We start from the raw sequence: 14,368 nt of genomic DNA on the forward strand, positions 1-14,368 counted from the left end.
AGTACACCTGTAGTCACCTCAGCTGAAACTTTATTCCCCCTCATGTCTATTTTTCATTTGGTCTAAAAAGTAGAAATTAAACAATGATGATGTGTAAGTGGTAGTGTATATTTAAAACAAAGGGAATTGTGGCATATAAGAAAGAGATTTAGCCTCAATGTTTTCAACAATTGTTTTTAATCTCAGTTTTGGAAGCATTTTAATAATTTATGTAATTGAGAAAAAAGCATACATACTGCAGTGGAAAGTCAGATTTGTTAAGAGTAAAAAAAGCTTCTTGTGCAGGGATTCTACTTTGACCTGTGCTATCACTTTTAACTGATTAAAGGAGCTCGCTATTGAGATATTAATCAAGAAAGATTGCTGCTAATAGAGCATGCAATGTGTGTTTTACAGAGGGATTGGGAAGAATTTAAGATTTAAGTGTTCCTCCCTCTTCACGTGACTGCTGTGTTACTTCTACGTATCGGCCTGTTCAATTTCTTAAAGCTTAGAGCATGCTTATTCTAAGGGACATTAATTTGTTTAGTCCTAACAAAGATAAAATATATTATGAAAAGTTGTCTACAGTGGTGTATCCTACGTATATCTTCAACTGATTTCACTCACATGAGTCATTGAGACTGTGTGTTTTCTAATGATTGATGTAAACAGAACAGCTGAAGTGCTGTACTTCAGAGGTTTTACTGGCACCACTGCAGCTGCTTGTTGAGAGGTTTTAGCCATCTGCTGACCTATAGAACTCACAAAAAGTGCTTTTTCGCCTCTGCATTTGGGTAATCGTCTCTGTTTCTAACAGGGTCAGAAGACGGGCAGACTCAAAGTCTGGGGAGACGCAGCAGAGCGAGCCAAGGAGTGGTGTAACATGGTGTGGCGTGGCATGGCCGGTGTGTGATGTAAGTCCCACAGCTCTTGGCCCGAGTGTGGTGGGAGCTGACAGAACTGTTGGGTGGGAGCTGGCTGCACTGCAGGGGAGTGCAAAGTTCTGCGAATGGGGGGCTGCTGCTGCTGCCCAGGGTGGCCCTGGCACCAGAGGAGCCGGAGCAGGGGTAAACATCACCTTCTTGGGCCAGATGAGTGACCAGCTGCTATTTTGGACATTTGGCAGTGAGGAAGAGTACTTTGATTAGTGATAATAATTACAAATCTTGCATTTTTGCTTTTCATTTTGAGGCAGCAAGAATTGTTTATCCAGGTTCCATTGTCTGTTGCATTGGGCCATTAAATTAAACATGGTCTCTCTTAGAAATATATCTAGTAGTCTATTGTGACTAAAAGGTACAACAGTGACTGAGATAAGACTAGTGTTGTATTATACTGAATATTCATACAAAACAATCTTTGGATATACCTTAGAAAGCAATTTGTTTCAGCAATGAAACAGGTTAAAATCCATACTCTTTTTTTATCATGTGCAAATACACAATGAAATTATCATGTATACTGTGTGTTGTAATTTCACATAGTTTGTACACAGAAGTTGCAAAGATATCTTGCATATATTTTACTGCAAAGATGCAGTTGCTGAAGATAGGTGTGAGGGATGTAGCTGTTGATTGATGTGATGTATTCTCTTATTGGTCAGTATTCTTAACGGAAAACATTTTGTACGTATCTCTTCTGTAGGCAGTAACCTTGTATCTTTTGAAGTTGATAGCATAGACTGGCCAGTTCTTGAGCTGTGGCTTTTTTGATTATTACTACTGGATCAACAGGTAAATAAGCCTAATAAAATTAAATGTGTCTTAAATAAACCACAGTTCTTAAATGTGCTACCAATGTGATTCAAGAATGTGCTTACAGTTTCTTATGTTTGCATGTTGAGCAATTTGTTTATACAGTTTATAAAACTGGAATCTAACATTAGCATCTGAATTTTCAATTTCATCAGTTTTTCTGTGCTTTAATGTTGCAAGTTAATGTTGTTATTCGTCTTGTACAAATATAACTTAGAAAGCACTAACAATGAAAATTACTTGCTTTTTGAGGGTTTAGCCCTTTTTGTTCTTGATCCACATATCTTGCACATTGAAGTGAGCATGGAATGTTAAAACCTCTTGGTATGTCTGAAAGCCCTTTGAAATACACATATTGAACGGAGTTACTGTGCTTGACAGGTTTTATAATGAACTCTGGTCTGAAATTGTTAGAAATAAGAGTCAACTGGGTATTAAAGGAAGAGTTTTCTTCTAATGCCATGACTATGCTAGGGCATCTACTTAGAGGAAATTGTATGAAATATTATAGACTAAAAAAACCAAACAAACCATTCCAGAAGTCGCAGTCCTGAATGCATTGCAAAGTTAGAGAGAATTCTTTTTTTTTTTCCTGTTGTAGAATATTTTAAAATTAAAAAATAATATCAAGGTCTCATAAGTTCTGTAAATTCTACTTGCTTTTGAAAAACGTCAGACTGGCCCAGTACTGTTCTGTACCAGAAATACCAGGTATTTCAGGTACTGTTAAGCTCCATAGGAGATATCTGTGAGGAGTTTTCTACCATAAACTCCAATCTTTAACTCTTATCAAGTAGTCATTAGTTTTATGCTGTGCAACATGGTTTGTGTTGTGTTTTCTTTTATGTAATTGGCTTCCAAGTCCCTTAATCCTGCTGGTTCACTGAAATACTGTTAAAGAAAGCAATGATGCTTGGGGGATGATGCAGAGAAGGCTGGGATTTTTTTTTTCCTACACTGACCTTTCGTTTGTGGAATTACTAAAATGTTTTACTTTATTAGTTTGTGATTTTTATGATTTTAGATTTTGCTTGCTTAGAAATCTGAAGTACTGAGTAAAAATACCGAAGACCCATCATTATGTGAGCCATTGATAATACATAGTAGAGATCTCTGGCATAATTTTATGCTCATATTTTGTTAGATATCAGGAAGCATCTTGTATGTGATTTTAATCTAACTTTTAATTCACTTCAACAACCTAGAATTCCTCTTCCAGTTGTTTTTAATGAATATTTTAGTATACTTTGTCTGTCATAGTATATGACTTTCAGCTGGTGTTAAATCCTTTGCACTGTTGCCCGATTGTTAAATATGTATTTCTTGGTTTATAATATAATTACAGATGTAGGTTGGGCTTTTATACTCTCAACTGTGCCAAAACTAATGAAATTCAGTTGGTGGTGAGCACTGAACTCCCCTGCAGTCATTCAGAATTTGCAGCTTTAATGAATTTTAAAAAGGGAACTATCAAGTCTAATCATACTTGTAGCATTGAAAGAATTTTAAACACCTCGAAATGTAACACAAAACCTCAGCCTCTAGAAAATGTCGTTTTTGCTCTTTGGAAGCTGCTGAAGCAAAACAAGTTTAATTTTACTGTACAGAATTGAGTTGTTAAAGCAATTAGGATTCCTCTGCACACCAACCACAGTCCCCAAGAAGCAAGTGAAAACTTAAACCGCTTTACAGCACTTCTCTTTCTGTCCCTGTCAGTATGTATTTTATACCAACGTCTGTCTTGCACACCAAGATGATTGCATTTATGTATGTTTAGTCTTTGACAGAGCTTCTGGGGTCTGTGCTTTGTTTAGTGCATTCAGGGTGGTTAAAAAGATTGTGTGCCTGACATTGTTAGGAGTCAGTATGAAGAATGATGTGTGGCTTGTAAAATACAATATTTTTGAGAATAGTAAGTATAGTTAGCAAGACAGTAGTTGTGGTTTTTTCTTTACTGTTTTGAACTTGCCCCAGAAATATGGTTTGTTTGCTGTTTATAATTACTTCACAGTTAAATTCTTGTCTAATGCCTGATGGTGATTGGAGTGACTGAAATGCTCTTTCTATAGAGCTATAGAGCTGTACTTATGTTAGCAGTTTATACAAACCCGCTGTAGGGCAAAAATTTGAATAGTAAAAGTAATCTATGAAGAAGATACTTTCATATGTGGTCTCCAGGACCATATTGGTAAGACTTGTGATATGAATTTGGACAGAAACCAGTCATGAATCTGCTTTATTTGGGAAGATCTATGTGTCATGTGGAAACACTAAGGTTCCTCTGCTAGATATCAGCAGTTCAAAGGAAGACAGTCAAAGCTACAATTTAACCCTATTGAACTTTGAGCAACCAAACTCTGTGTAAGACAGAGACTTGTACAAATGAGAAGAGTATAGAAGTTGCTAATGCCAAGTTCTAAAGTAGAAAAGAATTATGTTAATCCCAAATATTATTCTATATATTTCATATTTAATGTAGTAAAAATCAGCATTACTGAGTATATCTGTAAATTCTTCTCCTTAGTATAAAAAGAACAGGAAGAATATTAGCTCTTCTTGGCCTAAAAAGATAGTTTATCAAATGATCCACAACTTACAGAGAACAGATTTGGAATGACAACCTTCCCTTATTGTTGTTGTTGTCTTGGAATTTTTAAAATCGCAAAAGAAACCTTCAGAAAGCAAAGCCAATAAAACTGTTTCTGAAATTATTTGTCATAGGACTTTTGATGCCATGCTTATTGGTTAGAATTAAATTTTCTGTTCCTGATGCTTGCCTCAAGCTGAGTGTTATTTTTAACTTCAGCTACAGCATACCTTCATTTGAAGACCAGGTTAACATTTTATCAGTGTCATATTTTACATTTTAAGTTCCTTAGGACCATTGTAGAGAGGGACTTCACAGCTAATGTGATTTTTTTTTTTTTTCCCATTATCTACTTTCTTCATTTGTTGCAATTAGGCAGTAGCATTTTTCCAAAACTGTTGGGAGATGAGGAATTATGATGTCTGAAGCAGACTTGAGAAAGCAGAAAGAACAGTGAGCTTAGGTTTGGAAGGGGTCACTCGTTATCAGAAGTTCTGTGATTAAAGGAAGTTGTTCCAGCATTCCAGACTTGCAGCATGCCTGTGCTTTTTTGGATTATTAACTGGTTATATCTGGGAGGGTCGAGTTTTGGGAAGTTGATTTGCTGTTTTGGTAATGTCAAATTTCAGGCTGCCCAATAAGCTATATTTCGTGTCATCTTTATTTGAGTGTGGTTGCTTTGCCTGTACTGCTTGTCGCTTGCTTCAGAGACTTTTGACTTCCTGGGATATCAAAAATGCTTTCTCTTTAAAATTCTCCAAAACTCTCTTAAATTTTGATGCCAGTTTTCTGAATATTGCAGTTAAAGTGTGACTCGAGAACTCAGATTTTCTGTAATTTTTTATTTTTTCTTTACTGACTTAGCTCAGATCTTAAATATGAAAGTGAGCGATTATTATCACAGGCCATTTAAGTGTCTGTCTTACTCTTTTACAAGACTTTATATGCTTTTTGCATCTTGCATGGAGCTTATACTAAAAATGTAAGCAATGTTGCTAGTGGTTGCCTATTACTAATATTTACCTCAGACCATCTTTTGGTTTCTGTGGTCTTCAGTGCTTATTACTAAACTGGAGAGATTTAGAAACTTCTTTATATACAGATGCATGAGTTTTTGTTGTGCCTTTTTTCTGATTTAACCTCAAAAGATGCTCTTTGTCTTTGATAGCTAGTGCTTTTACATTTGCTGGGGAAAATGTAGCTAATCTCACCTTGAATATTTTTGATCAGTTACTGAGTATTGCTCAGCAACCTCATTTTCTGATTTATAGATTATCTTTAGTGAATGTGACATTACTTGGTTTACACATGATTAAGTGCTACAATGATATCCTTAAAGTTACGTTTTACTTATTGCGTATCCTCAGATAGTGTTTTTTACTTTTTTAGTGCTGAGTAAATGGATATTATTCATTCTCTCAAGTTGTTTAGACACCTGTTAGAGGTACCATATGGACTGAGGAGTATAAGTTTTCTTTGGGCTTGTCAGAATTGAAAATAGATGAATGTAACTTCCAAAAGACTCGATCTTCAGACAAGCTATGGCCAGTACAATGTGGATGAAGGAGAATTTGAATTCTCTTCCACCCGAGTTAAATTAGCTGTTTGTAATTTTGTTGTACTGGATGAGACTTCCTTTTTTGGGATTGGTAATTCTGTACAGCGAAGTTGCCTTTACAGAAGGGGAAATGTGGCTTTGTGAATATCATTTCGCTAAATTGTCTGCCTTTTTCTGAGTTTCAGAGACTGCTTTTTGGTATGGTGCTTTATATACCCCTGTCTGAATGCTAACTTTGTGACTTTGTTCTTGAAAAAGCACTAGCTGAAAGTTTTACAGACACCAAGTAATTGTGTGGTACTTGCAGTGCTAGACTCACTACTGTGCAGCTTTTTATGGGCTTTTTTTGTTGCCTGAATTTTTTCTGAATGTTGGAATGTTGAGCATTGAAATAATTTTTACATATCAATGAGGTGTGATTAAGTATGTTTTAAAGGTAAAAAATAACTTGTAGTATCATAAAATGCTTAAATATTTAATTCTTGGAAGATCTTAGTACTAACTGGTAGTAGTGACTAGACAGGAAACAAGAAAATCGGTTTGTTGCTGTATATAGCTGTATACTACTCCTTAGGAAAATGGAAAGCTGTACTTATTAAGAATTGCAAGCTGGCAAAAACTTGTGTGGGAGTTTCTGTTACTGTTCCTCCAAGACAGTACTATGATATTTAATTTTCAACTTAATTACAACATAAGCATCCTTCCTTTCCTCCTCCAAACACAAACATTTGGTTTAAGAACATTGTTTGGCAGGTGATTTTTGTCTTGGTGCTTCCAGTATATAATAAACCTTGGAGATATTTTGTAGAATTTCCTTCCAGTAAACTAAAAAAAAAAAAATTAAAAGGAATTTGAAAATTAAGTGTGTTAGTAATAGTCTACACAACTATTTATTAATTTTATGACCTTTTAATTGGGCATATTGAGGGTAATGTGTCATTGACTTTGTGATACACAAAGGCAATGTGGTATAAAATGCATTGTATATTTTATATTTAACAACTGAGTGGTTGTATTTAGCCTCAATCATCAGGAATGAGAAACTAGATTAAGGTGTAAGGAGTATAGTGGAATGTCACTAACTGTAGAAATTAATTACTGTTCTCTCTCAAATCTGCACTTCTGTACGCCGACACAAAGATTTTTGCTCTTGTATTTAATCCTTTCTGCTTTAATGCATACCTGTAGGAACTATTAAGAGCAACTGCTAACCAGAACTGTCCAACCCTTATCCTAGGACTTTATCTGTACTTGCAATTCTGTAAGTGCAGCTCTAGACTGTTTAAAATAGCATCTTTTGTAAGAACTCTATGCCAGACCTGTCTTCTCTGAACCTGGGAAGCAATGTTTACATTAAAATGTTTCAATTTATGAGTAAAAAATGCAAATATCTTGCATTTAACTTATTAAACTTCTCATTAAAATGTTCATAACAACATTTAGTGTTTGTAGGATGGTAAGCGTGGTTTGTGTTGGAATCTTTAAGAAGGAAAGGAGAAATTAAAACTGAGTGGGAACTTTCTGAAAGCTGTTGATTTGCAAGTGTGTGTGTTAACTGCAGAATCTCCACTACTTTGATGGGGAAATGTAAGAGACTTTTTCACTAGTTTGAACAGTACTCCTTTTCTAACACTGGCACATGAAGTTTACTAAAATGTGTGGAACAGATTTGTGAGGGTTCTGTAGTTCTTGGTAGAGGAAGAAGCACTATGTAAATATCGAGGAAAAGTTCCATTGTTCTGATAGCTGGGGACCTGGAGAACTCTTAACTGCTTTAATAAGAAAACACACTTATTCACTAACTTTGTTTGAATGTCTTTCATTAGATTTTCTTCCTGGATGTTTCTTCAACTGTCTTGCAATGGAAGGGAAATATTTTTGAAGGTATAATGGATTTTGTGCAGCATCATAACAAAAACTGGCCTAATAGCAGCACTACTTTTTGAAGACAATAAGCGTGATTACAAATAATCATGACAACTTCTCATATGAATGGACATATCACAGAAGATTCTGACAGTGAAGCAAAAAATGTGGATCTTGCTTCTCCTGAGGAACCTCAGAAGCACAGAGAAATGGCTGTTGATTGCCCTGGGGATTTGGGCTCCCGGATGATGCCCATGCGGCGGAGCGCTCAACTGGAGCGAATCCGTCAGCAGCAGGAGGACATAAGGCGCAGACGGGAAGAAGAGGGAAAGAAACAAGAACTGGACCTTACTGCTTCCATGAGGCTAAAGAAACTAGCACAAATTCCTCCTAAAACTGGAATAGATAATCCAATATTTGACACAGAAGAAGGAATTGTTTTGGAAAGTCCTCATTATACTGTGAAGACACTAGGTAGGTAAAATGCAATGAATGGGCTAATGGAGAAAGTTTAGTTGATATTAATGTTCTTTTAGGCCACTGAAAACCTAATTTAGCTAATTCTTCCTATACAGATTTAAAGTCTTCTGGTCCTTTGGATTTGTGGTGGTTTGGATTTTGTATTTATTTAGTCAAGCATCAGGCTATGTGCCTCAACAAGTGGCTTTTTGAAACCGGTCTGGGTTGGGAACAGTTGAATACCCTGTAGATAACTAGTGAATTCAGTGGATGTCTTCATTTTCTGTAGACTGGGGAAAACGGTGCAAGTGATACCCAATTTTATTATGTTTAATGCAGCACAGACTAGAATAAGCTATGAATAAACACATTGTCATTTAAAGTCAAAATGCAATAAGTTTTAGTATTTTAGAGAAGCATGCTGGTGGTTTCTTCTTATTCTGCCTGTCTTGCATTATCAATGGTGGCCTAATATACTATACATTTTCTCTTAAAGTATTAATCTTAATAGTGAAAATCTGCTTACCTTGGCACTTAGACATTGATGAAAATGTAACATTAGTAATTTTTGAAGAAATGGGTTATGAAATTGTTCCTTTTGTAGCTGTTATGGCTTTAAACTATGCTTGTGTAGAAAAAGTTTCTAACTTTTCTTTGTCAATCATAAGTATGTAAATCTAAAATGCGATGTGCCACTGGAGTGAAAGAGAGGCACTGGGAATTTGTAGGAATCCATTTTGGATTTCCAGACCTATTCCTGTTCTGAGATCCAAACTGCTTTAAAAAGGTGCATTTTTGGGGGGGCTACTCTAAATATTCTTGGTGTTCTTTCCTGTTGGCTGGTAGCTGAGAACAGAGTGAAAAACAGCTATCAAACTGTCAATTCCCCGCCCCCCGCCCCCCCCCCCCCCCCCCCCCCCGCTTCATCATCAGTATTTGTGTGCCTGTGCAACGCTTCTGCTAAAGACATGGCTCTATTCCATAACCTCTGGTAATCCTTATTGTACAAATCTCTCTTTAGGAAAATTCAGGTTGAAAGGGTCATCAGGAATTCATCCCATCCAGCCTCATGCTGGAAAGAGGGTTGGTTACAAACAAGGCAGATATCCTTGTTTTAGTGCTTGTCACCTTCTGTACAAGAGATCTCTTTGTAAGAAGCAGATTCTGTACTTAACTTTATTAAGTATTAGATCTTTGATTGTGAAATTATCTTCTTAGAGGGAACACAAAGCAGGTGTGAAGACTGATGTCAAACAGTAGATGTGAACTTTTGTTGGGACTTGCTTAGCCACAGTGGCTAAAAGCTCTGAAGTCTGACTACAGGGGGAATTGGAAATTGGAACTGCAGAAGGGAGGAAAGAGAGGACTTAGAATTAGAAAGCTGAGGCTAGGTTTCATGGCAGAGATGCTGAAAACTTGGAGGGAGGGCTAGGTGGAAGCCAGTGGGCAGAGAAGCTAGGCATGGAAGCTGGTAGGAAAGAGATTACTAACAAGTATGAGTCTGACAAGCTTGAGAACCAGTAAGGTGCTGGGGTAAACTGCAGCTGTTTGAACAGGAAAAACAATGGTGGAGAAGCTACTGTGATGATGAAAGGCTATTTTGAAAATCTCTCAGTGTGGGGATAAAATGGGTACAGGCTGTGGGGGAAGCAGAGAGATTGTCAGAGAAATATAGTATTCGTGAAAAGCTGGAAAGTGAAACTAAGTTTGGCTTAGCAAGAATAGAAGGGAGGAAATTGGTGTGAAGGGAGGCTACAGTTTGTGAATACTTGATGTAAGAAGACACTAAACTCTGGAGACAAGAATATAGAGGTGTGTATGTGGAAAGAGGTAAATTAGGAAATAGCAATATATGGTGTAAGATGCATCTTGAAGGAAAATTACTAGATTTTGTCCAGGAGGACAAACTCCTCTTCACTTTTATAGTTGAAGTTTGGGTCTTGTCATTGTTCTGCTGCATATTTTTGTAAAAACGTAGTAGTAAATTGCATGATCTAGCTAAAGCTATTCCCCTCAGTGCTCGGATACCGTGAAACTCAGTGAACTAGCGATGTCTGTCTCCGCTCTGAATTGCAGTAAATAAGGCTTAAAAGTATATGCATAGAGCAAAAGTATTGACTAGCTTGCTGAGTGTATGGTCTGGTTTTTGAGCTAGAAAGGCAAGGAGCTTTAGGAGATGCAATTAGACAAAATCATAATATATCCATATGTGTACCAGGGAGCTGAATTAGAGTTTCACAGGCATCGATTTCAGTCGGAGTAGTCATGACTTAATATTGACAGGCATACAAACATGCTGCTGTTATTTCCTTGACAGATAGAATTATAATAACAATTTGGATTGGGTAGACTTAAGATTTAAGAAGAGATGATTTAGCATTCCTGTTCAGAGTGGTGCTTTCAATTATGCTTAAATGTGATGTTGAGTTGTTGCAAACTTGAAAAAAAAAAAATCTAAATTAAGTGCTATAGTCTCTTAACCTATGTAGTCCATAAAGTGTGTCTATTCAGTCATTAGTGTTGTCAAAAACTGAGTCATTCTTTTAAATTTGTCAAAGTGCTTCTGCAGTAACGTGACCTCTTCAGAGGTGCCCTCAGATCATCTTTGTGGCCCTCCTCTGAACTCTCTCTAACTGGTCCATGTCATTCTTATGATGAGGGCTCCAGAGCTGGATGCAGTACTCCAGGTGGGGTCACACAAGAATTGAAGAGGCCAGATTTTTTAAATCTACATATACAACTTTTTGGTCTCCAAGAAACTTGCTAGCCTATGACTCTGTCCAAAAAAATAACTGCTATTTTGTGATATTTTTTTCAGTTTGGTTATACTGAATTTCTGATCTACACTGCTCCTGACATCTTTCCACTTTTCCTGTCCGGGTGAGAGTGCTTAGTCACTTTCACAAATCTCTAAGCTTTGTTAGGAGAAACTCAAATAAAAGTGGGCAGGTGCTAGTGAATTATAGAGATGCTAAACTACCCTTATTCAGTCTTTTTTTAAAAAATACTTGGTTTAGTTTTCCTTTTTTGTGGGTTGTCTTTTTGGTGTGTTGTATTTTTAGCAGAGGCTCTATGGTTTTTGTTTTAAATAAGAATATTGACCTGATTGTCTGTATTTTTAGTTTGAAGTTGTTTCATAAGTGCCAGTGTCTAATTTGGCAGATCTTTGCCAAGTCTTTAATCTTTTCCTCTAAAAAGAAAGCAGACTGGATTAAACAAATTGGATTTTATTTATAAAAATAAAACAGGACACTTGCAATTTTAAAGGGCATGTTTGTTTTCAAAACAGTGTATGATTTACACAGCTGTCTTAATGGAAATAACTTTCTGTGCACCTAGAACACATGCATATAAGTATTAAACTGGCTTTTTCACAGCAATATACTTCTATAAAATGCAGAAAACTGTTTGCTACAGTTCATTCAGCAAATTTAGTTAAACAAGTAACTGAGATTTTGTATAAGTAAACCTTTTGTAGCTACAGTGAAATATTTTTAGGGGACAAACTGCCTGGTTTTTGTTTTTATATACATTGGGCAAAACTTATGTTTAAATATGTTATAAATATAAGTAAGCTTTCAGAAGTATTTTTGGCTAAACCAATACTTTTCTTAGCTCTGTGATTAAAGTATATATGGAGCATTAGAGTGCTACTACCAGCACACAGAGTACTTGAGATGTATAAAAAAACTTGGGAATTAAGATATTGGTGCAGCCATATAATAAAGTCAATTGTATCTTCATAAGTTTACTGTTCATAATATTTCGTTTAAGACAAACAGCAACTATTTTATTTTCTTCTTTTTCTAATCTAACATGTTAAGCTGTGACCATGTGTCCTCCCCTGCAGTTGCATACTTTTGCCCCGGCAGTCTTTTGATTAATGTGTATATTGCACAGTGCTCAGTCACATTCCAGCCATTTCATAGCCTAATGGAAAAAATGCTGCAACACTTCTTGGAAGGGAAGACTTTAAAAAAAAAAAAGTAGTCGATTGCTAATTGATCTGCGATTAAAAATGGACTCGTTCTGCAAAAGAACCGTGACATTTTTCTGTGAGTAAATGCAGATGTTAGTCTTTTACTGAACTTTTTTTCCCTCAAGACAATAGGAAGTGTCTAGAGGTGGGGTCTTTTGTTACCTGGCATTTATTTTCTTAAAAAAAGACCAAAATCAACTAAATAAACAAACAAAAAAAAAAGGAACCTTAACTGAAATATAGTCTGTGACTCAGAAATCAGAAACAGGAACCTAGAGAGAGTTAGGCATGCGTAAAGCCAGATTTGTATGTGGTTTTATGTGTGGGGGATTTTTTATTAAATAAATGACTAGGAAATGGATTGCTAACTTCTGGTGAATATTTCATTTCACTCTTTTCAAGCATTCTTTTTCTCTTTTTGAGTCATGATGAGGGGGGTGTATGTTTGCTGTTTCACGGTAGGGGGAAATTGTTTAGTATAGGGCTTTTGCGTCCAGCACAGATGAATATTCAGAGTGGAAGGGAATTATATGGAGAAGAGGGTGCTGTGGTAGTTTGTAAGAAAGGGCGACACAGAAGGACCTAGAAAAGTGCTGAAAGGAGAAAAAGTGGAGGCATCTAGGAACAGGACTTATTTTTTGTCACAGAACTATCTTTATTGTAGATACAGAATAAGATGTCTGTCTTTCCATATGTATTTATATCTTACATGGACTATGTATTATATGTGTACATATGTGTGTATGTATTTGAATTTTCAGATATATAAAGGGGAATAGACAATTCAGAAACAACTGAATAAAATAATTTATGCATACGAAGAGTTAGAAGTTAGGTTCTTCTCTAATGCCTTGCTGTTCTTTGAATCCAGTAAAAGTAACAACTAGCAGAATTTTGGGTTGGTGTGTTTTTTAACTGAGTAGGCATCAGTAGAAATTTTACCGTAACATCTGATTGTTTTACACTTTTTTTTAATTCTTGAAAATAGCATGCTTCCTCAGACTTGGGAGAGTCGGTTGCTGAGATGCTTTAGTAGTCTGCATACTCCACTAGGCAAGACATTTTCCAACTGATAATGTCCTATTTAGCAAATATTCTTGCTTGTAGATTCTTCTGTAGCCTTTCTCTCCAAATGGCTTTTCTCTCCCTGTGAGATAGGCAGCATATTGTGTATACAGTTCCCTAGTGAGGCATTGGCTGCTTTAATTAGCATTGTGAGCTGTTCTGGATTTCACCTGTGGAATATCCTGCACAGCCGGTGTCCAAGCTTTCTGTGCAGCTTTTGTACTACTGCCCTTTGTTTCCTTGGTGGTTACAGGAAGAAGCCCTTGTCCTTTGGTGGGTAGGATGTTTTTAGCATGTGTGGAATGGTTTTGGTGGGGTTTTTATTAGGGCTTTTTTGAGTTGTCCTGCAGACAGTAAAGTATGAGAGTACTAGGTCTGGACTGTTTGTTCCTTTTTATTATACAGAACACTGAATTGCAAACTCAGAATTGAGAACATATATGTAGATATGCTTTATCCAAAATTAAAGCCATTAAACTTCTTTGAAGTGTTTATTTTATTAGGCTTTACGGTTTTCATATGCCCATTTATCAACCACTTTAATCTTGTGCTCAACAAGTTTGAGTCTAGCATTGTGTTCAGTGTGCTGGTGAATTTGAGGTTAAAAACATGTAAAAGAAACTTCTTGACAGAATCTTTCCGTGTTAGTGATCAGTATCACTATGATTTTTCATGTAAAAAAAATAGAAATTAGCTGATGTCTTGATAGCATTCCTATTTTAATGTTATTTAATTAGCTCATAATGAATAAATGAAGGTTGCTAAAACTGGAAAATAATTCTCAAAGCTGATACTTTGATACCAGTATGGGAGATTGACATCAGTATCAACTGACAATTTTAAAATTTGGGATTGTTTTTGTTGTTCATTTTTTAAAAATACCAGGATTCAAAATTCTAGCTTACTTGAATTTCTTAAAATAAGAGAGCTGACTAGCCTCTTGTGGCTGAACGGATTTTTTTTCAGATAATGTGTGAGAACACATACATTATTTCGGGCTCAAAACATCCATTGCTTTTTTGGTCTGCTTGAGGATTTCTTACTCGGTTTTATATGCATTACAGATATTATTCCTATTCCTTGTTTTAAGTAGTTTCTCAAGTGCTTAATATTGAGAA

At 36.1% G+C, this 14,368-nt stretch overlaps 1 protein-coding gene across 4 annotated transcripts in view; it reads left to right on the top strand.

The window, feature by feature from the left end:
* The window catches only part of PALS1 (protein associated with LIN7 1, MAGUK p55 family member), a 57,219-nt gene that overhangs the window by 20,338 nt on the left and 22,513 nt on the right, over positions 1 to 14,368 (top strand). For 2 of the 4 annotated variants that reach the window (XM_086749543.1, XM_086749540.1), the window contains 3 exons: positions 800 to 896; positions 1,627 to 1,715; positions 7,708 to 8,221. In XM_086749543.1, the coding sequence (XP_086605669.1) occupies positions 7,855 to 8,221 (367 nt within the window). In that variant the 5' untranslated portion in view covers positions 800 to 896; positions 1,627 to 1,715; positions 7,708 to 7,854. The remainder of the gene's footprint in view (positions 1 to 799; positions 897 to 1,626; positions 1,716 to 7,707; positions 8,222 to 14,368) is intronic. The other 2 variants (XM_086749542.1, XM_086749544.1) reach the window with 2 other exon arrangements.

The sequence above is a fragment of the Chlamydotis macqueenii genome, chromosome 5 (genome assembly GCF_036417535.1).
Source record: "Chlamydotis macqueenii isolate bChlMac1 chromosome 5, bChlMac1.mat, whole genome shotgun sequence".
Taxonomy (NCBI): domain Eukaryota; kingdom Metazoa; phylum Chordata; class Aves; order Otidiformes; family Otididae; genus Chlamydotis; species Chlamydotis macqueenii.